General features: G+C 41.3%; 2 protein-coding genes and 1 long non-coding RNA gene across 4 annotated transcripts; 2 read left to right on the top strand and 1 right to left on the bottom strand.

Moving 5' to 3' along the window:
* The first annotated feature begins 1,022 nt into the window (after nt 1-1,022).
* On the top strand, nt 1,023-2,225 carry LOC124856158. The gene is made up of 2 exons (XR_007035262.1): nt 1,023-1,253; nt 1,796-2,225. It is a non-coding gene; the product is annotated as an uncharacterized LOC124856158 (long non-coding RNA).
* A 1,968-nt stretch (nt 2,226-4,193) lies between these two features.
* zbtb49 (zinc finger and BTB domain containing 49) lies at nt 4,194-18,756 on the bottom strand. 2 transcript variants are annotated; one of them, XM_047348909.1, is made up of 8 exons: nt 18,687-18,756; nt 18,150-18,320; nt 15,207-16,336; nt 15,055-15,101; nt 14,894-14,967; nt 10,874-10,956; nt 10,611-10,772; nt 4,194-5,427 (listed from the first exon to the last, which is right to left on the bottom strand). In XM_047348909.1, exons 2-8 carry the CDS (start codon nt 18,299-18,301, stop codon nt 4,706-4,708), a joined length of 2,370 nt encoding a protein of 789 aa, XP_047204865.1. In that variant the 5' UTR covers nt 18,302-18,320; nt 18,687-18,756; the 3' UTR covers nt 4,194-4,705. The 2 variants fall into 2 exon arrangements, with proteins under 2 accessions (XP_047204865.1, XP_047204864.1); XM_047348908.1 differs by lacking the exon at nt 18,687-18,756 and adding an exon at nt 18,446-18,462.
* Nucleotides 18,757-20,122: 1,366 nt separating this feature from the next.
* Nucleotides 20,123-26,598, top strand: lyar (Ly1 antibody reactive homolog (mouse)). The gene is made up of 8 exons (XM_047346669.1): nt 20,123-20,559; nt 22,348-22,462; nt 22,549-22,656; nt 24,033-24,113; nt 25,371-25,689; nt 25,824-25,892; nt 26,120-26,205; nt 26,338-26,598. Exons 1-8 carry the CDS (start codon nt 20,438-20,440, stop codon nt 26,473-26,475), a joined length of 1,038 nt encoding a protein of 345 aa, XP_047202625.1. The 5' UTR covers nt 20,123-20,437; the 3' UTR covers nt 26,476-26,598.
* The last annotated feature ends 860 nt before the right edge of the window (nt 26,599-27,458 follow it).

Genomic DNA, 27,458 nt, shown 5'->3' with positions numbered 1-27,458 from the left:
AGACAAGGACATAAACATAAAGTTAGAAAGTTGTTCAGCCAGAGATTTTGAACTTATGACATTGAATGCAAGGGAATGTAAAATCTTAATGACAATAAAGAGAAAAAAAATTAAGTGACCTAAACAGATTGTGTTACGATGTGAATCAAAACAAGGTGATGTGCATATAGAAAAATGTAATGACCTTCTTCATGAACATGTGCAAATAGGTGACGGGAATAGCTCTAGTCATAAATCTGTAAACAAGCAAGGGGATCACAGCACCACAAAGGCCTGCGTTTATGAGGAAGAGCGTTTATGAGGAAGAGACGCACAGAAGGAGTTTCCTTATTCTCTCACGATTTGATGTAAGTTATAAAGTGAGAAGATGCTCAAGATGTCAAGGGTATGGATAATTTCTTTATGTGGTGAAACCTTTCTACATTTTAGCAAGGAAAAGCCTAAACAAAAAAATAATAAAATACAAATTTTATAGTGTATTTTAAGAAACCCAAGCACACTTTACAAAGGGTGAATAATAAATAAAAAATTAAACAATTCATCAAACAGATTTTAAGAAAACTAAGTACCAGGATAAAATAAAGTAACATAAAAAACTTTATAATATTATTATTATTGTTATATTATTGATTATATTGTACATTTCAAGAAAACCAAGTAGTGTGTTTATAATACCATATTAAATTTAATTAAATAAAAAACTTTGATTTCTAAAACATATTTCAAGAAACCCAAGTGGAATCAACAAAGAATAAAATTTTAAAGAAAATAGAATGAAAACAAGTACTGTGAATACAGGGACATGAAACGCAAATACTGGGACATTGTCAAAGTATTTGGACAAAGTGTCCTTTAGGAGCACAAGAGGCACATGAGGGTCAGGCAGACCATCATGCCAAACATTTCTCCCTCCTGCTCATCATAGTGTGGAGGAGTGATGTAAAGGATAATTGAGGAGAATGGACACTGTGATAACAGACTTATCCTATGGGTTGCTAGGCAACCAGTCCAGCAGGCACGGGTTAACAAGGCCTGTATGTAGTGACAATGACTGGAAGCTTCGTGAATGGTGCCTACTCTGCACAGTGTTTACATGTCTGACATTAGGCAGCGAGGCTGCACAATGATTACTGGTGCATAGAGTTTACTGGATGTATCCTGGATGTGTTTCTCATTTCAGACAGCTTCACTTCACTAATGGCGTCCATAAAACCATATCACTCTCATGAGCAATGTTCATACCTTAAGGCACAGTAAGTGAGTGCACATACATTGCATTATTTGCTACATTATACACTATTTGGTGCTTTGTTGTTGACCCAGTGTTGTGTAATCTGCAAGAGATGCATTCAGTTAGCCGATCAGGGAAACCTCTGTCACATCTGGTTCTACGGAGGCTTCTTGTCGGTGTAGATATTTAGTTATAAACCACATAGTTTTAGCTCCCTCTACAGGGTTTTCAGAAGCATTACATTAACTTAAAAACTGCGGGTATTAATTGTTCCAGCTGTTAAAGGTGAATAAGGCGGCATACAGCTTTGGCAACAGTTATACATGTTTTACCTTGAAAGTCAGGAGCTCAAAGCAAGCCCAGTGTGGCCTGTCAATGTAAGCAGGGTTCTCATGTCAACTAATTTCTTTTTCCACAAAATGGTATGTTTTTGGTCATTATTCTGTTGAAAGACCCAGGCGTAACCTGTTTTTAGTTTGATGACAGAGACCACCAGATTTGTATTATGTTTCTATTCATGGTATTTAAAAGTGTTCATGCTATGCACTTTATTAAACTTTCCAGGGTATTTGGAAACCAACGAAGAATCACAGATCCTCTACTGTACCTTACAATGGGCACAAGGAGTTTTTCCACATATTTGTCTTTTATTCTGATACGGCACCATTAGCCTCTACAGTGTTCTATATTGTGGACTGCTGGGGGAGCGGCTTGACTGGAGTGGGACAGAAGTAGACTGGACAGGCTGGTCAGGAGTACCGGTTCAGCTGTGGGCTGTCCCCTGGACTCTACAGTGGAGGTGGGGAAGAGGAGGATGTTGGCTGTACTGACATCTATCATGAACAACATCTCTCATCCCCCTCTATGACACTGTGGGTGCTTGGAGCAGCTCCTTCAGCATCTGGCGTCAGCTGCTACAGTACAGGAAGGAATGCTTGAGAAGGTCCTTCCTCCCATCATGTTTAAGACTTTATAATAAAAACCTGTAAATGTACAATACTGTACATATATGTTTAATTTCATTTACATCTCTTATTTTTTAATATAGTGTTCATAATTGTTGTAACATTATTTTAGATATAGCATTTATTTATTTTTAGTGTTTATTTATTCTTGTTGTTGCTTTGCTTGCACTAGTTTTTATTTTTATTATTAATTTTTCTTTAACTTATCTCCCTAGATATGTAACCTTTTTACTCTGTCATTCTGCTTTGACCATTCAATTTCCAATTTGGGGGATGAATAAAATCTAATTTTATCTCATGCCAAACCCACCCGGACTGGACACAGTCCCAGGCCTTTCCCCAGCATGCCTCTCAAGCAACTGGTTGGCATGGAGATAGCATCTAACTGTTGGTATGGAGACCTCACGACTCACAGAACATACCACTCTCTGCTGCACCTCTCTGACAATGAAGTTTAGGATTTTATTTTACCTCCCTTACCATCCTGCTCACTATTTTCAAAATAACCTTAATTTTACTGTGGATTTTTACTACTCTGCACATGGTCAAAATTATACACACAGGATAAAATATTTACATACTTTATACCCCCAGTTGGATAAATGTGCCTTAGCACACACTTTTTGTTGCCATCAGCGAGCTTCTGGCAAAATTCTGGTTGGGTATTTGACAACTCATCTGGGTAGAGCTCATTTAAATTGGCTGGTTTCCTGGCACATACCAAGCCTTTGAGCATGGTCCACACATTTTCAATTGTGTCTTTGTTGTTGGGACACCTAATGGTGTTTAAACTACATTCATCTAACACAAACTGCCCCCCTTGGATAAAAGGAAGTTGGGTAGGATGTTCAAGAACAACTCTGGAAAACCAGTGTGACTGTCCACAGTGAAGCTAGTTTAATGTCAACGTGGAATGAGAGGGTAACAGAAAGCCATTTAGGGGACAGAACAAACATGTGGAAGAAGGTACTTTATTTAGATGGGTCCAAATGTGAAGCACTAGAACAAAATCATCCCATTTAAGCTTGCCCAAAAGTTTGCAGCTGCCCACCTGAACAAGACTGGTGCGGTCGGGTCAGATAAGAAAAAGATTGAGCTTTTTTGCCATAAGAAAGAGAAGAATGTTGAAGAAGTTAAAGTGAGGCTTTTAATCCAAAACTCAGTACTGTCATGGTGGTGGTAGTATCACGCTGAAGGGCTGTAACCCTGAATGCCTACGTGCTGGATTTATACACTTGTGGCCATGAAAGTGATTATAACACGTGAATTCAATGATTTGGATTGGTGAGCGAAGTTTGGCAATACAGTACATCATAAATTCAAACTTGTGAATTATACATATTATATTATATAAAATATATAGTTTTATTTATTTATTGAATTTGAGTTATGTGTATATATTTAGCAGTTAAAATGTATCTAAAAAATCTAAAAATACATTCCAGTGAAGAATGTAGGCAAACCTCTGTCCTACCCTGTATCTTAGGTGTGCCTCTACCATTTCTCCTGACCTATATCACTTTAAAAGCCAACAGAATGTTATTATCATTCCCCTCAAATGCTTAATACTTGCACTAAGTGCTTGTTTCAAATTAGTCTTTATGTTCAGTTGGAAAAAATGGTGTTCAAGAACGATGCTTTCCGTGTTGATCACAAGGCCAATATTTCCCTAAAGCACATGCAACTTGTTTCATGTGACCATGCAAAAAAAGTTGTAAAATTTAGAGGTGGGTTCTGATTAAAATCCTTTACATTTAAATGTTTGCTTTGATCAGTCTTCTTTTTTGTAGTTTCTGTAGATGTTAATTCAGGAGCCTGTCTGTCAGGGTGGGGGATCGAATGAATCTACATAATTGTGTAGTGAAGTCGGATGTGTAATAAGGTCTGATCAATGTGTTTCCAAGCAGGATAACTTGATAAAAGAGATTCATACAGTCACAAAGATTTTTATTTAAAATCAATGAGAAATCATTTTTATTAAAGCACAGAGACTTAGATAAAGCATAGCTGGTTTATTGATAACTGAATATAATTCAATATTACATGAAAATACATCTGTGTTTTAAGCAATGATTTTAAAGTGCAATGCTGTATATAAAAGTTAAACATTTCTGCTGTGTTACAGGCTTTCGTGCTAATAGAACAGTAATTCATCCTAAAGTAGATGACTAAAGTGTTAAATGTTTTTGGCACATCCTAATGAGTAGTGGGTGTCCATTGCGAGCTGACATAGAGTAAACATCTGCAGGTTCATTTTCAGACTGGATTATGACAGGAAAACCATGTATTTAAAGGGCTACATCAATTTATTGGTTTAATTTCAAGTTTTAAGTACAACTCCCAGACGTTTAAAAGGTTATACTTTATTTCATGAGTTCAGTGACCTGTATTAGCCCTATTATACATTTTCTTTCAGATAAAAGCATCTGTTTATGTGATAAAGCTAACTTTAAAGAGAGCAACTTTTAATTGTGGCTTAGCTATTCCTAGTTGAAACAGATGCAATAATTCACTGCTCCATGTCATTATCGTTCTCATTCTGCAGAGTCTTCATTGCCAGGCCCCACAGAGTCACGCTGGAGATAAACTGACCTTCACTCGACCTGTAGGGCCTGCTGGACCCTGTGAAGGAACTGCAGTGATTGTCTGAGGGAGGCAGGTAGGGTCTCCCTGCAGGGTCTCTGTCAATACATGTATTCCCGTTTTCCACATACGGACCATACACAGCCTCCTGAGTCGGTTTGTTCAGCTTTATGCGGTCTGCAGGTAGCAAAGCTGCGCCTCTCTCCTGGTGGCTGGATGTAAGGAGGTGATGGGGAACCAGGGAGCGCAGCTCTGGAAGGGAGGTAAGTGCTGGGCTAAGGTGCATGCTGGGACCTGGAGTCTCTAAAGGTTGTATTGCTTGTGTTGGTGGAGGACTACATGAAGAGGCTTTCCCTAAGTCTGTGTCGGGAATCATAGCAGAGAAGTGCTGCTCAGTGGTGGCAGCTATTGGTTTATTCTGGCTGAGAGGTTTAGCGAATGAGGCTGGTCCATCTGAGTTTTGAGTCTGCTCAGGGCTGTCCGTGGCCGGGCTTGAGACAGGGGGCCCCTTACAGTGCATATTGCTGTGTCTCCTCAGCATGGCAGAGCGGGTAAAGCTCTTTCCGCAGGTATCACAGATATAGGGTTTCTCACCAGTGTGTGATCGTATATGGCGCTGAAGGTCTCCTGAGCCAATGAAGCACTTCCCTGGATGAAATAAAACATCGTACATGTAAAACACTGTAAACATATTGGATTAATCCACCAATTATACTGAGATTTCTTATCCTGGGGTTTCAGCAGTAAGATTAAACAGATATTAATTTGTATTTGGTGCAACAAACAGAAGAAAGAAAGAAAGAAAGAAAGAAAGAAAGAAAGACGTTTTTAATGGTTACAGTAAACAGTAGCAAACGTTTCTAACCAACACACAGAACAATACACAGCCTAAAATCAACTTTACACTCCATCTTTAGACTCAAAAAAATCTGTTGAGAACTGAACTTTCATCTCTGTCAACTTCACCACATCAATTTTACGTCAAATAATTATCCTTGCATTATTGTGCAATAATTTCATTAACAGTTTTTAAATCTGGTGTTTGAACATATTTCTAGCCGATTATTTAGTCAGTCATTTTCTATACCGCTTCTTCCATAGTGGGTCGTGGGGGAACTGGTGCCTATCTCCCGCAGTCTACGGGTGAGAAGCAGGGTACACCCTGGACAGGTCGCCAGTCCATCGCAGGGCAACACAGAGACACACAGGACAAACAACCACGCAGACACTCATTCACACCGAAGGGCAAATTAGGGAGACCAATTAACCTAACAGTCATGTTTTTGGACTGTGGGAGGAAGCTGGAGTACCCAGTGAGAACCCACGCATGCACGGGGAGAACATGCAAACTCCATCCAGAAAGTCCCCCGGCCAGGAGTCGAACCCAGGACCTTCTTGCTGTAAAGCAACAGTGCTACCAACTGCGCCACCGTGTAGCCTTCTTGCTGCAAGGCAACAGTTTAAATTAAATAATCGAGGGTGATTATTAAATTTCAAGTAAATTATTAAAGGCAATCTATTCCACAGTTACCTGATTTTTGCATTTTGGCCACCATAAAAAAGTTATAATTAAATAATTCAATGAGACAAAAAATGTACATATCTAATTTAATTAGCTTCTTTATTTATTCACCTTTATAATAATTACCTTATTTATTTATTATCCATTACTTTATTATTATTAAGGAATTATTTTTAAATGTATTTATTTTTGTGTATGCCATCCATCCATCCATCCATCTATCTATCGTCTTCTGCTTATCCGGGGTCGGGTCGCGGGGGCAGCATCCTAAGCAAAGAGACCCAGACCTCCCTCTCCCCAGCCACTTGGGTTGGGCCAGCTTGTCAGCGGGAATCCCAAGGCATTCCCAGGCCAGCCGAGAAACATAGTCCCTCCAGCGTGTCCTGGGTCTTCCTCTGGGCCTCCTCCTGGTGGGATGTGCCCAGAACACCTCACCAGCGAGGCGTCCAGGAGGCATCCTAACCAGATGCCTGAGCCACCTCAACTGGGTCCTCTCGACGTGGAGAAGCAGCGGCTCTACTCCCAGGTGACCGAGCTTCTCACCTTATCTCTAAGGGAGAGTCCAGACACCTTGTGGAGGAAACTAATTTCAGCCGCTTGTATCCGTGATCTCGTTCTTTCGGTCACGACCCAAAGCTCATGACCATAGGACCATAGATGAGAGTAGGAACGTAGATCGACCGGTAAGTCGAGACCTTCGCTTTTTGACTCAGCTCTCTCTTCACCACGACAGACCAGCACAGCTCCCGCATCACTGCTGACGCAGCACCAATCCGTCTATCGATCTCCCACTCCATTTTTCCCTCATTCGTGAACAAGACCCCAAGATACTTGAACTCCTCCACTTGAGGCAGGACCTCCCTGCCACTCGGAGAAGGTACTCTACCCTTTTCCATCTCAAGAACATGGGCTCGGACTTGGAGGCACTGATTCTCATCCCGGCCGCTTCACACTCGGCAGCAAACTGCTACAGTGAGAGCTGTAGATCATGAGCTTATGAAGCCAATAGGACCACATCATCCGCAAAAAGCCGAGACGCAATCCTACGGCCACCAAAACGGATCCCCTCAACACTTTTGCTGCGCCTAGAAATTCTGTCCATAAAAGTTATGAACAGAATCTGTGACAAAGGGCAACCTTGGCGGAGTCCAACCTTCACTGGAAACGAGTCCGACTTACTGCCGGCAATGTGGACCAAGCTCTGACACTGATCATACAGGGATCTAACAGCCCGTATCAAATGGCCTGGTACCCTATATTCCTGGAGCACCCCCCACAGGATTCCCTGAGGGACACGGTCGAACGCCTTCTCCAAGTTCACAAAGCACATGTAGACTGATTGCACCCTCAAGGAATCCGCGGAGGGTGCAGAGCTGGTCCAGTGTTCCAAAAGGCAGGACGAAAACCACACTACTCAACTATCCGATGGACCCTCCTCTCCAGAACCCCCGAATAGACCTTACCAGGGAGGCTTAAGAGTGTGACTCCTCTATAATTGGAACACACTCTACGGTCCCCCATTTTGAATAGGGGGACCCCCACCCCAGTCTGCCAATCCCGTGGAACTGCCCCCGATGTCCACTTGATGCTGCAGAATCGCGTTAGCCAACAAAACCCTACAGCATCCAGAGCCTTAAGAAACTCCAGGCGAATCTCATACACCCCCGGGGCCTTACCACCGAGGAGCTTTTTAATCACCTTGGTGACCTCAGCACCAGAGACCGGAGAGCCTAATGTCCCCAGGCTCAGCTGGTGGGATTAAGGAGGTCTTTGAAGTACTATGCCCACCGTGTTAGAAGCTCTCCCGGAGGTGGGAGTTGAAGCGCCGCCTCACGGGAGACTCCACCAGGCATTCCCAGGTTGACCCTCAAGATTCGTTTGGGTGTGCCAGGTCTGACTGGCATCCTCCCCCACCATCGGAGCCAGCTCACCACCAGGTAGTGGTCAGTGGATAGCTCCGCTCCCCTCCTCACCCGAGTGTCCAAGACATGCAGCCCAGATTATATGACACGACAACACAGTCGATCATTGAACTGCAACCTAGGGTGTCCTGGTGCCAAGAGCACATATGGACACCCTTATGCTTGAACATGGTGTTAGTTATGGACAAGCCATGACGAGCACAGAAGTCCAATAACAAAACACCACTCGGTTTCTGAACGGGAGGGTCATTCCTCCCAACCACACCACTCCAGGTCTCACTGTTATTGCCAACGTAGGCGTTGAAGTCCTTCAGCAGAACAAGGGAGTCCCCCGGAGGGGCTCTCTCCAACACCCCTTCCAAGGTTTCCAAACAGGGTTCGTAGTCTGAACTGCTGTTTGGTGTATGTATGCCCACCCCAGCTCTGCGTCTCTCACCAAGAGAAACTCCAGAGTGGAAGAGTGTCCAATCCCTCTCAAGGAGACTGGTTCCAAAGCCTGAGCCGTGCCCGACTATTTCTAGCCGGAACCTCTCTACCTCCCACACCAACTCAGGCTCCTTCCCCACCAGAGAGGAGACATTCCACGACCCAAGAGCCACCTTCTGCAGCCGTGGATCAGACCGCCAAGGTCTTGGCCTTTGGCCGTCACCCATACCTCATTGCACCCGACCCCTTTGGCCCCTCCCACGGGTGGTGAGCCCATCGGAAGGGGGACCCACGTTTCCTCTTCGGGCTGTGCCTGGCCAGGCTCCATGGGTGAAAGCCCGGCCACCAGGCGCTCACCAGTGTGCCCCATCTCCAGGCCTGGCTCCAGAGTGGGGCCCCAGTGACCCGCGTCCGGGCGAGGTGACACTGTTTCCATTTATGGTAATCATCATAAGGGGTCTGTGGGCTGCGCTTTGTCTGATCCCTCACCTAGGACCTGTTTGCCTTGGGTGACCCTACCAGGGGCATATTTATGTGTAGGTTTTAATATTTTTTGTTTGTTTTATTTTTCCTTGGTATTTTTTTACTCTATTTATTTGTTTAATGCTATTTATTTATGCCTGTGCTCTTTACATTTCTGTATTCTTTTCTGCCTCATTATGCAAATGAGGAGGGGCTGTGTCTGCAGGCGTCAACTTCTGCCTATTGGCTGGTTACCTTTAGCCTGCATAGTTCCAATCTGAATGGCTTTTCCCCACCAAAAAGCATTTATCAATGATGAACTCGGCACGCAGACATTCGGTGTCCGACCTCTACACAGCGTTCTATTTCCTCCAGTCTATTAGCAGCTTCCCTTAAGGTCCCTGAAGCTCCATACAGTGAACCAAGCACACACAAACACAGCCCTGCTTCAAGATCTACCTTTCATTTTAAATCACAAACTTACTTTAGGTAGTTAATGTTAACATTGGGTCTATTATTATGCTAATAAAGTCAAACAGACAGCTAAGTAACATTTTCCTATTTCGAACAGTTTTTGTGTGCCGCTCTATATCAGAGAGCATTATATTTAGCCTTCGACATATATTAGCCTGTAACGTTAATAACCTAGCAAAATTATTCCTCAACTGTAGAAATGCTTGCAAGAAAAGAGCTCCTTGAGATAAAGTGACTATTACCTACATAGAACAGAGTTTTGGCCAGCATGCTGTAATTATAAAAATACTGTATGTTTGTTTTTATTTTCAACACTTTATTGTAAGAGTTACTAAATTTAGAAAAATGGCTGTGGCGATGCTTTTGCTTTTCTACTTCAGACATTAACATCAAAATAATCAATTGAAATGAGTGAAATGGTCTAATTTGCATGTTGGGTTGTATATCTTCCTCTCTTTCTCTCTTCATTAAACCTGACAAACATCAGTCAGCAGCTGGAAAAGGCTTTGAAATCACGGATGTTATTAGTACAAAACGTGTAGGCAAATGAGTTATGCAGCCATGCATGGATGCTGATTGGAAGAAAATGAAAGCGTTTTTCAGCAGGTGTCAAGCCGAAATGCCCCCCTCTCCGACCCTTTTTTTTAAAGAAACATTGGGCAAGAAACTGCATAATGTTTTCCGCAGCGCTATAGTGTTAAGCATTGTGGTTAATTTTGCACCAAACATCTTTCGCCAATACCCGTCTAAGAGCGTGGCGGCGGATGCTGCGGTTTCCCCTCCAGTCTAGCACTACACGATGGCTAAATGAAGGAGGAGGAGGGAGAGGAGAGGCGGGGGGTTGTGCTTGTGTGATTGAGAACTGATTTGAGGAGCCAAGACATTTGTTTGAGGGGGCATTGCCCCCTCCGGTCCCCTGTGTAAAGCTGGTCTCGACTCAACAGAGAAAATTCATGTATTGGAAAAAAAAAACTGAAATTATAAACTACTACTACTAATCCCTAACCAGATGGATAATTCCTTACCACAAGTGGCACAGCTGTGGGGTTTTTCTCCAGTGTGGCGGACCTTGTGCTTCAGCAGCTTTCTGTGTGTGTTAAAGGACTTTCCACACTGGTCACAGGTGAATGTCCTGTCTGTTGCATGAGTCCTCTTGTGCTCCTTGAGATTGCTCAAATTATTAAATCCTAAACAAGAGATATACAAAGAATGTCATTTTCCAGCTGAGCATTTGAAGAAACATGTAAGTAATGAAAACTGTTGTTTAGACCAAGAGATGCAACGTTACCTCGGCCGCATATATCACACAAATGTGGCTTCTCTCCTGTGTGAACCACTTTGTGACGTTGGACATCCCCTGATGCAGTGAAGCTGGTAAACAAAGAGTTGTTTTAATATTTAAATCAAATGTATTATTTAGTTAAAATAAGCCTAAAGGGATAATTGGGGATATGTGCTGATAGACAGGGTACTATTACAATGGGAGGACATGCACAGATAGACAAATTTGGCACCCATTTTATAGATGTGTATATAGCATAATCTGACCCTGCTTTCCATATGTTTTACAGACCCCAATAGAACAGTGCTTCTCGTTTGGAAATCAAGGTTGAAGCAAACAGAGGGAGGAATTTTTAACCATTCCTCCATGCAAAATCTCTTCGGGCTCCTTTTTGATTGAGTCTACTCTTCAGTTCATCTCACAGGCTTTCTGCAAGATTTAGGTCTGGGGACAGAGGTGATAATGAAAGAAGTTTGATTTTCTGTCTGGTGAATCATTCCTGTCTTGAATATGCCATGTGGTTTGATTATTATCCTATTGAAAGGAATACCTATAGAAACCACCAGATGTTTATTTAAAATCTCCTGTTAGGAGTTCACGATGCTATGCACTCTAAACACTGTACCTTCGGAAGAGAAATGGGCCCATAGCATCACAGATTTTATACCATACCTAACATTATATATATATATACATACATATACAGGGGTTGGACAATGAAACTGAAACACCTGTCATTTTAGTGTGAGAGCTTTCATGGCTAAATTGGACCAGCCTGGTAGCCAGTCTTCATTGATTGCACATTGCACCAGTAAGAGCAGAGTGTGAAGGTTCAATTAGCAGGGTAAGAGCACAGTTTTGCTCAAAATATTGAAATGCACACAACATTATGGGTGACATACCAGAGTTCAAAAGAGGACAAATTGTTGGTGCACGTCTTGCTGGCGCATCTGTGACCAAGACAGCAAGTCTTTGTGATGTATCAAGAGCCACGGTATCCAGGGTAATGTCAGCATACCACCAAGAAGGACGAACCACATCCAACAGGATTAACTGTGGACGCAAGAGGAAGCTGTCTGAAAGGGATGTTCGGGTGCTAACCCGGATTGTATCCAAAAAACATAAAACCACGGCTGCCCAAATCACAGCAGAATTAAATGTGCACCTCAACGCTCCTGTTTCCACCAGAACTGTCCGTCGGGAGCTCCAGAGGGTCTATATACACGGCCGGGGTGCTATAGCCAAACCTTTGGTCACTCATGCCAATGCCAAACGTCGGTTTCAATGGTGCAAGGAGCGCAAATCTTGGGCTGTGGACAATGTGAAACATGTATTGTTCTCTGATGAGTCCACCTTTACTGTTTTCCCCACATCCGGGAGAGTTACGGTGTGGAGAAGCCCCAAAGAAGCGTACCACCCAGACTGTTGCATGCCCAGAGTGAAGCATGGGGGTGGATCAGTGATGGTTTGGGCTGCCATATCATGGCATTCCCTTGGTCCAATACTTGTGCTAGATGGGCGCGTCACTGCCAAGGACTACCGAACCATTCTTGAGGACCATGTGCATCCAATGATTCAAACATTGTATCATGAAGGTGGTGCTGTGTATCAGGATGACAATGCACCAATATACACAGCAAGACTGGTGAAAGATTGGTTTGATGAACATGAAAGTGAAGTTGAACATCTCCCATGGCCTGCACAGTCACCAGATCTAAATATTATTGAGCCACTTTGGGGTGTGTTGGAGGAGCGAGTCTGGAAACGTTTTCCTCCACCAGTATCACGTAGTGACCTGGCCACTATCCTGCAAGAAGAATGGCTTAAAATCCCTCTGACCACTGTGCAGGACTTGTATATGTCATTCCCAAGACGAATTCACGCTGTATTGGCCGCAAAAGGAGGCCCTACACCATACTAATAAATTATTGTGGTCTAAAACCAGGTGTTTCAGTTTCATTGTCCAACCCCTGTATATATACTGCTCAAAAAAATATAGGGAACACTCAAATAACACATCCTAGATCTGAATGAATGAAATATTCTCATTGAATACTTTGTTCTGTCCAAAGTTGAAAATGCTGACAACAAAATCACACAATAATTATCAATGGAAATCAAATTTATTAACCAATGGAAGCCTGAATTTGGAGTCACACACAAAATTAAAGTGGAAAAACACACTACAGGCTGATCCAACTTTGATGTAATGTCCTTAAAACAAGTCAAAATGAGGCTCAGTATTGTGTGTTGCCTCCACGTGCCTGTATGACCTCCCTACATGCTCCTGATGAAACGGCGGATGGTCTCCTGAGGGATCTCCTCCCAGACCTGGACTAAATCATCCGCCAACTCCTAGACAGTCTGTGGTGCAACGTGATGTTGGTGGATGGAGCGAGACATGACTTCCCAGATGTGCTCAATCGGATTCAGGTCTGGGGAACGGGCGGGCCAGTCCATAGCTTCAATGTCTTCATCTTGCAGGAACTGCTGACACACTCCAGCCACATGAGGTCTAGCATTGTCCTGCATTAGGAGGAACCCAGGACCAACCGTACCAGCATATGGTCTCACAAGGGCTCTAAGGATCTCATCTCGGTACCTAATGACAGTCAGGCTACCTCTGGCGAGCACATGGAGGGCCATGCGGCCTTCCAAAGAAATGCCACCCCTCACCATTACTGACCCACTGCCAAACCGTTCATGCTGAAGGATGTTGCAGGCAGCAGATCTCTCTCCGTGGTGTCTCCAGACAAATGTGCATGTGTCTGCACAAACGGTTAGAAACCGACTCCATGAGGATGGTATGAGGGCCCGACGTCCACAAATGGGGATTGTGCTCACAGCCCAACACCGTGCAGGACGCTTGGCATTTGCCAGAGAACACCAGGATTGGCAAATTCGCCATTGGCGCCCTGTGCTCTTCACAGATGAAAACAGGTTCACACTGAGCACATGTGACAGACGTGACAGAGTCTGGAGACACCGTGGAGAGCGATCTGCTGCCTGCAACATTCTTCAGCATGACCGGTTTGGCAGTGGGTCAGTAATGGTGTGGGGTGGCATTTCTTTGGAGGGCCGCATGGCCCTCCATGTGCTCGCCAGAGGTAGCCTGACTGCCATTAGGTACCGAGATGAGATCCTCAGACCCCTTGTGAGACCATATGCTGGTACGGTTGGCCCTGGGTTCCTCCTAATGCAGGACAATGCTAGACCTCATGTGGCTGGAGTGTGTCAGCAGTTCCTGCAAGATGAAGACATTGAAGGTATGGACCGGCCCGCCCGTTCCCCCGACCTGAATCCGATTGAGCACATCTGGGACAACATGTCTCGCTCCATACACCAACGGATGCTTTAGTCCAGGTCTGGGAGGAGATCCCTCAGGAGACCATCCACTGTTTCATCAGGAGCATGTAAGGAGGTCATACCAGCATGTGGAGGTCACACGCAATACTGGCTTCATTTTGACTTGTTTTAAGGACATTACATCAAAGTTGGATCAGCCTCTAGTGTGTTTTTCCACTTTAATTTTGTATGTGACTCCAAATCCAGGCCTCCATTAGTTAATACATTTGATTTCCATTGATGATTTTTGTGTGATTTTGTTGTCAGCGCATTCAACTTTGTACAGAACAAAGTATTCAATGAAAATTTGTCATTCATTCAGATCTAGGATGTTATTTGCGTGTTCCCTTTATTTTTTGAGCAGTGTATATATATATATATATATATATATATATATATATATATATATATATATATGTATATATATATACATATATATATATATGTATATATATATACATATATATATATAACAAATATGCTGCAACAAGGTCAAGTAAAATTTTATATAAATAAAATTCTAAATTGTTATTTGTGAGATCATTTAAATTAAAAAGCTTGTAAAATTGAAACATTTACTTCATTTTTCAAAAAAAAAAAATAACCACATAAAACATGATTAAAAGGAAAATTATTAAATAAGTTGATTTAGAAAATAACCCGCATTACACAAGAAGTTACCTTTTACCACATAGCTCACATATGTACGGCTTCTCTCCAGAATGTCGCCGCAGATGGGTCTGTAAGTTCCCTGCCTGTAAGATAAAATCCCTTTGACATCTCTTTATAACAAAAATTTTAAAGAACAAATGTGCAAAGTGAGATTATGCAGCAGAAAATACCTGAGAAAAGTTTTTGCCACAAATATTACACTGAAATGGCTTTTCACCTGAAACACAAAATTTCAGGCTGTGTTTTGAAACAATTCAAGGAATCATTCAAGATGAAGGCCATCACTGTGTATTAGTATGTACTTAGATGTACCAGTATGTACCAGTGTGAGAGCGCTTGTGGAGCTCCAGGTTGCTCGGATGTTTGAAGATCTTCCCACACACTTCACAGCAGTACTGCTTGTGCCCTCCTTGCTGAGGAGGCTCTGGCTGAGGCTTCAAATTTTGCTCCTCTTGGTTTTCAGGTGGAGGACTGGGAAGCTGGGTGTCTGCTGCCTCAGAACACCCCTCTCTTCCCAGAGGGCTGCTGCCTATGGGGGCTTCTGGAGTTTCATCTGGAGCTTCAGCCTGGGCAACAGGCTCCCCTTGATGGCTCTCTTTGGGACAGCTGAGAATGGGCTTGGTGACCGACTCAGTGCACATCTCCTCTAAAGCTTTCTGAGACCGGAGGTAGTTGTATTTCTTCAGGTAAACTGCCTTTTTTGGCCGGACAGGCTTATTGATGGTGGAGTCCTCTGACTCACAGGTAGGGGTGTTTAAATTATTTGAGGGTGTCAAAGAAGAGGCAGCATTTTTTTCCACTGTTACAGCTGTACACGGTGGGGTAGGCTGAACTGTGTTTCCTAAACTCACAGGAGCGTTATTGCCACCCTGGCTCATTCCCAGCTGACCTTGCTGCTCTTCCACCAATACCAATGGACCTGGGCCTTGATTTGCATTGTTATATTGTATTGCACTTTGCTTAAAGTACTGCTTACTGTAGAAATTGCGGAGTTTGTAACCCTGAACAAGCTGCTTTTCTGCTGGGGCATGGGAGCTGCTTTGTATGTCACATGCTGAGCTGTTGTTAGACACAGTTACTGGCATCCTCCTTGTGTGATCCATGTCACTATAAAAGCTGGACCTCTGGGGATCAGACGGACAGTGGAGGTCAACATCGTGAGGCAGATTACTCCCCAAAAGGCAGTCGTGCTCTGAGCTCAGCATGCCTGGCAGCGCAAACGAAGGCATCTCTACAGGAGGTGGGCAAGGTTTCAGGAAAGCATTGCACATGCTCTGCACATTTGGAACCTGCAGACTCTGAGCAATGTCCAGGAGCGCTTGTACATTATCCTGATTAATGTCGATATGGGAGGTGTACATGTAGTCCAGTATCTGGCCGATGCCGCTGACATCCTGGATCACTAAGTTGAACACGTCGCTCTTTTGACTGGGAGAGTTTTGGAACAAAGACCTGAAGAGATCAAGTCATAGATAAAGTAACATATACAGAAGTATCTCAATAAATTAGAACACCACTGAACAGTTTTTTTTCTTTCAGTAATTCCATTCAAAAAGTGACTATAATATAAATACTTTTCAAGCCATTATTTCTTTTTAATTTGGATAATTATGGCTTAGAGATCATGAAACCCAACATTCAGTTTCCTATAAAAATTGAATATTACTCATGACCAATTGAAAAGCATTTCTACCACAGAAATCTCAGTCTACTGAAATTTAAAGTTAAAACCAAGATTATTCATAACCCTGGAAGAGTTTGATGTAAACGTACTTTTGTTCAACCCACAAGTTTGTTTCTGATAGGAAATGTGACAGGCATCTCTCAAAAGATAATGCATCAATGTTAAAGGTGTATTAATTTTGAGTAAAATTATTATTCTTGTTCAATGTACATTTTAATAGTAATGGCAAGGCAAAAGTCATTTAAACCTTTCTCAATAATCAATGGAAAAAACTTTTGTTTGGCATTACAGCAATCAACCCTTTTTATAATTACTGACCAGTTTGTTTTGCTTGTTTCTACTGGTATTCTGATTATTTATCTTTGGTGGTGATGAGCTCCAAGTCTAGTCTTTGAGGCTGGAAGGCACCTTGCCATCACCCTAATCTTTAGCTCCTTTTACAACTTCTCAATCAGATTCAAGTAATGTAGGCAGTGCAAGTAGGTCCCGAAATCAAAATCTACATGAAGACTGTTAGCAGAATACTAAGAAGTGCTCTAAAAATGTCCGGGTAGAAGGCTACACTGACTTTAGACTTGGTAAAACACTGAGGAACAACACCATCAGATGACATGGCTCATAAATCACTTTTGACTGTCAAAACTTCACATTGGACCTCAAGAAAATTGGGTTGTGTGCCTTTAAACTCGTCTTCCACACTCTGGGGCATTGATTTCGTTATGAAATACGCAATATACTTTCTTCTGAGAAGAGGAGTTTGGACCACTGAGTAAAAGTCCAGTCCTTTTTAACCTCAGCCCAGGTAAGACAGGTTCGGCACTGTCTCTGGTTCAGGGCCGACTTAACATAAGGAACGTGACAGTTGCCACATATATCCTTGGTACATCTATGGGTGGTGGCTCTTGAAGCCCCCACTCCAGCCTCACAATGGCCCTTGATTCTCAAGACTGTGATTATTGTTGTTGCTTGTAAACCTTTTTCTAACGCACTTTATCATACTCAACTTTCTGTTATGCTTCATACTTATTTATATTTAGTGTATGTATATAGGTTTTGTCTCCCTTCCTGGACTGCACACGAACTGGGTGACGGTAAACAAATTGCCCTTTAAGGAATTAGTAAAACTCTCCTGGCCTGGCGTGACCATTAATATGGTCGGATAAAGCCAGCTAACCATCCTTGAGGTGGGTGTCACTGATTGTCTGCTGGACATCTGTTAAGTAAGCACCATTCCCCATGAATGTGTAGGCCATAGCATAATAGCTGTTTATTAAAATTCTTTTTTTGATTTGTCTTCTATGTTTCGATTCTGAATTGTGGGATTTCATTAGCTGTAATTACATCATAATCTTAAAAATGAACAGAAATAAACGCTTGAAATAACTTTTAAAAAAATCAATTTGTGTATCAAGATTCTATAAGTGAGTTTCAATTTTAATTGAATTACTAAAATAAACTAACTTTTTGATAATAGTGCAGTTTGAGATGCATCTGCGCACATTTGGTTGTCTTGTAACATCTCAGTTTGATTTAACAGTAAGTAAGCTAACAAAGATGGATTAAATCAAGACATCAAGGCACCTGAAATAGGAGCTGAAAGCAGCCAGGACATTTTTGTGGGCTTTGAAGCAGACACCTTTGACCACCAGCATGCAGTCACAGAGAAGCCCCTGAATCCTCTGCTCCTGGAGCTGCTGGAGGAGGTAGGAGCTGTGGCCGGACAGGGTGTCCATGGTCAACCAGCTGCTGGAACTACTCCAATAAAAACCAAAACAAACAAGAGCCACGAGTCAACAACAACAACTGGCCAAACATAGTTCGTATTAACATTTCAAGTCAGGCAGCATCATGGTAGCACTTTTACTATTATAATTTACATGCAGCCTATGTTGTTCAACAACAGCGCGGAATACACGGAGCCTGAGCTACGAGACCACCCATGCAAAAATTGGACGGAACAGTCGAGGTAGCGCCAAGGCCATAGAAAGTGACGTAAACCTGTATGGCGCACCTCTTTGAGAAAATGTACAGTTTCCATTAGATATATATCTCTAATGGTCAGTTGTTTAGTAAGAGCATGTCTAAAATGAGTCAGAATTAGAATAAAAATACCCCCACCTTTTATTGGGATGATAGGTCACTTCACCACAGTATCAATACTACGTCACTTCCTTATGCAACACGTATTTAAACTACCCAAAACATGATACTTACAGTACCAGTAGTTGTTGCAGAATATTTTTTCTTACATTTAGTGATTCGTAAGACGAAATAATTTACTGCTTAAAACTGTGGAGGATGTTGTTTTTAAACTTGAAAAATTGGTGAACGTTGTTCTGACCACAGGCACAAAAGCAAATTACACCTTCCGTGCCCCGTAGAAGCCAATACGTCAGCGCCCCTGCCATATTGTGTGTGGCACGTCTGACAGCTCCAGTACGAAAGTAATGTTGGAACGGTTTTCCCCAATAAATGAGCTCTAAAGTTTACATTTAGTTAATTCTGATGAGCTGTTTTACACACAATAATGTATTCCAGGTTTAGAACGAATAAAATCATTACTAAGAAATATATAGATATTAATATATATATGTATATATATATATATAGATATATATATAAATATATATATATGTATATATATATATATCTATATATATATATATATATATATATATATATATATATAGAGAGAGAGAGAGGTCTGCTTTAGGCTTAGGCTGCTGGAGGACATGATCACTTTCTTCGCTAAATTCTCATACTACTCTCAAATTTTGCATTATTTGCTGTTATTTCAGCTTTTAACTTTATGTTCTCTCTCTTTTCTCTTCCTAGAAGCTACACCTGACCTGACTATGTGTCTACCTGTGACACTTTCCTGGAGGGGGCATCGTCCAAGCTTCTGCTGGCAACAACTTAATGCTCAACTTCTACCGATGATACACTTGGCCCTGTCTTTAAATGTTTAACCCTGTCTCTCTCCTAGACATAGCTACTGACTGAACTTTTACTATGACTAATTATATGTGCTCTCTTTTATACTCTAACCTTGAAAAATGGCTCAGAGTTTATCTGTTCTTTCTTCCTAGATGAAATGACTAAAGGAGCAGTGTAGTAGTAGTAGGGGTAGTAGTATAACCTTACCTAAACACTAATATTATTAAGGAACCGACCCTGGCTGTTTGGATTAATTGGTAGGTCTGCCAAATGGAAAGTCGTCATCCAATGCAATCCAATGCAACTTTATTTGCAGAACACTTTAAAAAACCATAGGGACACGAAGTGCTATAAAGAGTCCAAAGTGCAACACGGATCACATCGGACAAAAACAATTTAAAACGTGAGTAAGTTAAAATAAGAAACAAAAACATGGCGAGACACATACAATCAAATAAAACTATAAGATCTTTAAAATAAAAAACAAAACGCAAGGAAAAAATCATTACTCAAGGTACATATTCTTGCCTTTGTTCTTAAACTACTTTTCACTCACAACATGGCGGCACCATTGCTAGGAACTCTGTTTTCGGTTGCGTTTGACCACGGAATGCTAATCATGTAGTTCCTAAGTGCGGACGTTGTCACGTGTGTTTTGAAAAGTTGATACGAAAGAAGCAGGAACGTTTATCCTCACGTGCGGTTTTCACGCTAATTTTTATTTATACGTGTTCAGATATTATTTTCTACTTGCAGCTACTCGTTATACCAGTTAAACCGCGTTAGTTTCACTGAGCGTAAGGGTCCTATTTAAGCGTGAAGGTTTTAACCTATTTCGGTTGATTTTACCGGAGTGCCATTAGTTTGTCCCGCATGTTGGCTGGCTGAGAGGAGTTAAGTGTAAAGAACACACGAACAAAACCGCACCAACGATGGTATTCTTCACCTGCAACGCATGTGGCGAATCCCTGAAAAAAGCCCAGGTCGATAAACATGTAATGAAATGCCGTGGGTGCCAAGTTCTTTCCTGTATCGACTGTGGAAAAGATTTCTGGTAATAAACGTTTTCTTTAACTAGTTGTTGTTTAACTTGATGTACAGTCATCCTGCAATGATTACACATGAGAGAAAAGTTATACGTGGTTTTCAAATATTTTTTTTTTACTAATAAAACTAAAATATTGGCCAAACTTGTGTCTTGGTGTAAATCTTTTGAGGATTTCTACGGAGCCCGCGAAAAGGACATGGGGGAATTTTTATCTTTTGTGTTCGCTTGCAATACTTTTTGCGTTACCACGCAATACCTTTGTGTTCCCTCGCAAAAGTTGTTAATCCCTTTGAGAAAGCTGTGCGTTTAGGAACAGCAGCACACATAACAAACTGCTCACAAAACAAACAGTAGCCTACTGAAATGGCATTGATATGGTTTATTTGTCATTTGCAGGTTAACACACAGTCAGCAATGCAATGAAATGCTTGGGATAAGAAGAACCGTTCAACTCACTATAAAAACAAAAGCTATATATATATATATATATATATATATAATCAAGAGTTGTTTAATATGTTGTTTAATGCAGTATTATTGTCCAGAGTTCAGTAGTCTGACGGCTTGTGGATAAGAACTATCTTTAACTCTGACTGATTATCCTTATATTTAAGGAAGATTTCAAAATAAAACTCGATATATTTCAAAAACGGGTGTAGTGTTTGTTCCATTTTTGCAGTTGTCTGGTTTGAAAACTCTCCCACAAAGTATTGTGAGAGAACGCAAAATTTATTGTGAGCGAACGCAAAATTATTGCTCCGTAGATTTCTCTTACAGATATGCACATCTACAGACTGGATTATCCCCGCATTCTTCTTTGCAGAAATCTCATTCGGGGAGATACAGACTGAGAACAGTGATGTTTTATCTTGTTAAACATTCTCAGTTAGATTTAGGTCTTCCCATTGGCTGGGACTCTCTAAAACATGAATGTGCTTTGATTTAAACAATTTCAGTGACGTTCTAGCTGTATGTTTAGTGTCATTGTCCTAAACCAACTTTAGACTGACGGTTTCTTCCAGGATTGCCTTCTGTTTAGCTCCATTCATCAACTCTAACCAGCTTTCCTGTACCCACTGAAGAAAAGCAGCCCGAAAGCATAATGATGCCACCATCGTGTTCTTGACAGTGGGGGTGGTATGTTCAGGATGATATGCGGTGTTAGTTTTGTGCTACACATAGCGTTTTACATGTAGGCGAACATTTTAATCTTAGCCATATCTGACCAGAGTACCTCCTTCCTTACATGGTTTTTACTGTAACCTGCAAACAGGACTTCTTATGGCATTTTTAATTCTTGCCACTTTTCTGTAAAGACGAGAACAATGGAGTGCCCAGCTGATGGTTGTCTTGTAGGACTGTTGGCTGCTTATGCAGTCTGACTTTACCATGCTATTAAACGTCTCCACATTGTTGTCCGTGATGTGTCTCCTGTGTGTTCTGTGGTCTTTGTGATCTTGCTTGTTCACTAATTTTCTCTAACAAACCTCTGAGGCATTAAACAGAATAGCAGAGATTAAATTACACAGGGGTAGAGCATACTTGCCAATTAAGATTCTTCTAAAAGCTTAGTTGCACATAATTTTATTTAGGGGTCTCAGAGCAAAGGGGGCTAAATATAAATGCTAACCACATTTGGAAAATTATGTATGATTTTCCTTCCTTGTAATTTGTGGTTGCAACATGACATTAGAAAACGTAAAAGAGTTCCAGGGGTTTCAAACTGTTTACAAGACACTAAAAGTCACTTCACCACATTGAGGATTGATCTTCTCTTGTTTGTGTATCACACAGGGGCAAGGACTACAAAAACCATGTTAAATGTATCAGTGAGGACCAGAAGTATGGCGGAAAAGGTTACGAGGCCAAGGCAAAGAAAGGAGATGTGAAACAGCAGCAGTGGTTACAGGTGACCAGTCCTTATGTTACATGTATATGTGTATGCAAGGAGGTTTGTTTTTCTTCCTGCTAACTTGTTATACTTTTGTTATGCAGAGAATCAATGAAGCCATGAGCAAACCTGGGGTCAGTGCTAAACTGAGAGATGTGCTCAATCAAGTTAGTACTTATGAAAACGTACCGAGGAAGAAAGCAAAGTTTCAGGTCAGTGTTACATTAAACAGTAAAAGCTTTTATTTTACCGGTGCATGCCAAGCCAATCTGGTATTCAGAATATGAGACTGGCAGCAGCATCTTGTTTAAAGGGGACACATCATGCTTTTAGATCCTTCCTTGTCACATTTAAATCATTCATTGTTGTCTATATAAAGTGGAACTTCAATGCTTTGGTCTGAAATCCTTGACATTGTAACTTGTGGAAGAGCGTGGCAGTATTATTACGTTAAACAATTTAGACACAAAACAAAGCTGTTACTTTGTCTTTTGGCAGGAACATGCTTTCTTATACCAAGCACACAGTTTTAACAAAGTAAATTGCTTCTACACAAGGACCATCTTTTGCCTCTGGTCTGAGGTGCGTCTGAGAGCAACTCGTTTTGGCGTGGTCTTTTTAAATGCTATTGAGGTGCTTCACAACTGCCCCATACAGGTCAGAGAGCAATCCACTCCACCTTTTTTGGCCATTTTTGTACTTTGATAGCAGAGGTACAATAATCCAGCAGCACAGAAACCTTTCATTCCCAAAACAATTAAAAGATGTCAACAAGACTTGTTCATCCAGCCATGCGTGTTCAAGCCAGAGTCTGACCCAGAGCGAGAGCGGAAGGCACAATGCTACTGCTATCAACACAATGGCTAGGACGTCATATCACAATAAATTCATGTCTAAAATAAAGTTTGTTGTCATCTTAGTGTTATTTGCAGCTTACCACTTTGCTGTGTCCTTCGTTTCCGTAGACAGAAGGAAATTACCCGTTAATCAGATGAAGTCTTTGGGCAAATCCGTCTTGATATTGGCGGAGGTTGATGAAGGCATTCGTCCTTGAAGTGGGGGAAATAGAAATTTCCCCACTGAGGTGGGAACATTTCCATGAAAATGTAAATTTAACCAGGCACTTTGAAGAGGTTCTGATGCTGGGGGACGTTATAATGGTGTGTCTGGGTTAATACACCCAACAGCTGAACATTCATTTAGACTTATCCACCTGCAGCTTCAGCATACTTGAGCTTGGACTACAAGATCACAGCGAAAAATAAAAATGGTGAAACTGGTTAGTCATGATCTTGTTTAGCAGTTCCGCAGCAAATACTGTGATGGAATAAAAACGTAGAGAAAACCGAATGGATTGAAAAATATGAACCAAGCAGAATATAAAGATGTCTGCGGAGCACCTGGAGAGACTAAGTTCAACCTTTTTGCACTCCTACAGACTTTAGGTACACAAGAAACTGTATGTAAGGGCTAAAAAAGTGTATTTTGCATGATGATGTCCCCTTTAAGAGAGGGAGGAAATCTATGGATGAACTGGGAAAATAAAGCCTTGTGACCAGTAATAAGTTCATTTTTTTCCCCTCTACAGAACTGGATGAGAAACAGTTTAAAAATACCAAACACTGGGCTGCAGGAAGAGGCTTGGGACATAATTTCTGCTGCAGACAATGTAAGTGATTTTATCCTGTTTTGACAAGTTAAAGGTTTGTTCAGAAAACCATCAAAACCTTGAATTTTTTCACATTTCTTCACTTAACAAGAACAAACATTCTTGGTTTTTAGATTTTATGTGATCGACCGACACAACATGCAGTTTTATTAACAGTTGTTAGTACAAATATGAAAAGTATATTAATTCCCTTTGATGTTGTAAAACTTAGTCTTTTGGGGATGGTTTTAATATCTACATATAGCCATATTTGCCTATTCTGCTTCACAACATAGCTTAAGCTCAGTTAGGTTAAATGGAAAACCTCCATGAATATAAATGTGTTCCACATATTTATGTCTGGACTTTGACTGGGCTTTTCTAATACATGAATATGCTTCAGTATAAACAGTTTCAATGTAGCTTCGGCTGCTGTTGAATAATGAATCTCCAACCCAGTCTCAAATCTTTTGCTCTCCCAGGACTACCCTTTATTTACCTGATTATATCTTCCACTTCCCTGTCCCAGCTGAAGAAAAGCATCCCCACAGCATGATGCTGCCACCACCATGTTTCACAGTGTGGATGATGCGTTTTCTGTCACACATGGGGAAGTTTGCATATGTACAAAAAAATAAATAAATTATGTGGAAAAGTTCAGAGTATGGACGCATTCTAAATCATCATGTTCCCTTTCTCCAGATTGTTGCTTATGTTTTAAAATTGTTATTCCTAATTATTAGTGGCATTCAGACTTCTGACAGAAGTTAGCCTTTTGCATACAGTTGTAGGTTCCCGGTCCGTTTAACTTCTTTATATGCTTATTGTTGTACTTTTGACATTTGGAACAGTCAGAAGCAAACAGATGTCACCTGGCCTAGATCTCATGGCTTGCTGAGGTGTATTTAGAAAAAGTTGAATTTAATGTTTTTGCAACATCTTACACACGTTTTCATTGTATTGTTTATTGTATTAATGTTAATTGATCTCCAGTGTTGTTTTTTTTAACACTTATATGTCACAACAAGAAATGAAGCTTTGCACTCTGTGGCGCTGGCCTTTCATTTGAATACCTAGATGCAGCCATAAGGGAAAAGAACACAAAAGGGTCCAGTGCCTTAATGACTGATGGGTGTTACTGTAAGAGAAAAACTGATTAGACTTACATCTGCAAACAGTGGACCGTAGGCCTGTTTATTAATGGATGTAAAAGAAAAAGGATAAAGATCTAGAAAAAAACTTGACTTAATTTTTTATCACCTATCCATCATCTGTTAGGCTCCACCGGGCACACAGGCGACCAAAGAATCTACAGACACAGCGACTGATATCCAAGTGGACACTAACGGAACTGAGAACCAAGAAGAACAACTAAATACTGAAGAGAAGGAGAAGAAGCCGAACAAACGGGAACGCAAAGAGGCCCGTCAGCAAAAGAATGGAAAAGCTACCAAAAGGGATGAAAAAAGAGCTGCAGAAGGAGAACCAGAGAAATGCCAGACGGGCAAAAAGAAAAAGGATAGAAAGAGAAAACGCAAAGAAGAGGAAGACCAGTATGAGAATGGTGTTGATGAAAAGGATGTCAAGAAAACAAAGTGTAAATAAAATTTTATTCCTTTACATTCACATAGTTTGTTTGAAAGAGCATGCTTTTTGTAATAATATCATTTACTAAATAAGGCTGTGTTTCTGTTTGCTTCAGCTTTTATATCTTCTCTTGTTCTTTTGCAGATGATGGAGCTGCAGAGGCTGCAGATGTTCACATGTCTGAGGAGACTGAAGATAAAACTGCATCTCAGGGTAACAAGGCTTTAGACTGACTTAAAGCAAACGTTTTGGCACATTTTGCCATCCTGTTGTGTAAATACTGTATGTGTAAGGCTCATTTCTTTGAACAACAATAAATAAGAAAATACTATTGTGTATTAAGAACGCCAGCAGATTTCAGTGTTTACACAGTGGAAACGACCCTCACCAAAGATTTCGAGCACCAGAAAGCCTAATTATGTTTCCGATCACTCATACAGGCAAATTCAACTGGAAGGGAAACATCAAGGCAGTGCTGACAGAGTCACCTGACCAGGAGCTGTCAGTGAAAAAAGTCAGAAAGAAGGTGAGACGGGAAGCAATGCATGTCTGTATACATGGCGCGGTTTTTTAATGTTACATTAGTCCTTTACCCTGAAGCACAAATTTAAAGTATGACTTACCATCAGGTAAACGGATTACTTTCCGTGCTTTGCAGGTTTTGGCAGCCTACTACTCTTTCACTGGTGACAGGAATTTCAAAACGGAAGAGGAGGTTTTGGCACTTTTCAACAAGAAGATCACTAAAAATCCCAAGTTTAGAGTTCTAAAAGACAGAGTAAAACTTGTCAAGTAGAGACTCCTCCTTAATAGCATGTTGTTCATGGATTTCTCGTTTTAAACAAAAGTTATTATTGCTGTTCTCCCTTGTAGCTTTTTATACAAATGACCAATCTCCAGGATTAAATGGTTTTATGCAGTGAGTCTGCTCGGTGTAATTAATACATGTTTGCTTAGAACTTGCGAGTACAGTTTAATGTCTAAAATACGGTTGCAATGGAAAGCTGCTCAGTTGCGCATTCCAAGCTCACGGTAAGGCTGGGAAATGGCACCTTATCTGCGGGATTGGATGTTGGTGTGGGAGGAAGAGACACGGAGAGAGGTGCACCTGAGCTGAATCCGATTCATACGGGACGAAGCTAATGCACATTCCTCCGCACTGCGAACGGGGTTCACTTGGCCGAGGACACAGAAGCTCCATAGAAGCAAGACGCTTGGTGTCAGCCTCAGGTGAAGTTTTAATGCTTTCTGATTTTCCACAGCTAGAAAAAGCAGTTTCTTTACCCTGTACACACACACACACGTACGCACACACATGGAATGAGTAAACCTGCCCAGCTTTATGAAGCTCCTCTAACCCCAGGAGGTTTAACACTGATTCTCATTCATCACACTGCTTACCTGTAACACTATATTGCATACTCTGGGTTTTAGTTGAGCTGTTACTCAAGTTTTCTAGTGTTAGAATTATGTTTTTCATCCAGCGTGAGTCAGCTGCATTTAAGTCTTTTGGTCCAGACCACATAGGATATTGAGTTAATCACATCTTTACTGTTGGGGGTCTAAAAAACATAGCATTCTTTTAGTTAAATATTTCTCATAAAACTATAGCAACTAGTCATAGGTTGTCAAAAGGTCCTGGCAGCACCATTCTAGTTGGGTCTAGAAAAAATAGAATGGTATTCTGGTTATTAGAACAACACAATTTTGGACTTGCCATAGTTGTGCAAAGTTCCACCTGTGAATTGTTGGATTGCACTACAAATTTATAGAAAGGAC

The sequence above is a fragment of the Girardinichthys multiradiatus genome, chromosome 20 (genome assembly GCF_021462225.1).
Source record: "Girardinichthys multiradiatus isolate DD_20200921_A chromosome 20, DD_fGirMul_XY1, whole genome shotgun sequence".
Taxonomy (NCBI): domain Eukaryota; kingdom Metazoa; phylum Chordata; class Actinopteri; order Cyprinodontiformes; family Goodeidae; genus Girardinichthys; species Girardinichthys multiradiatus.
Note: the sequence above shows the minus strand (reverse complement) of the source record. Positions and strands in the feature narration are given on the sequence as shown.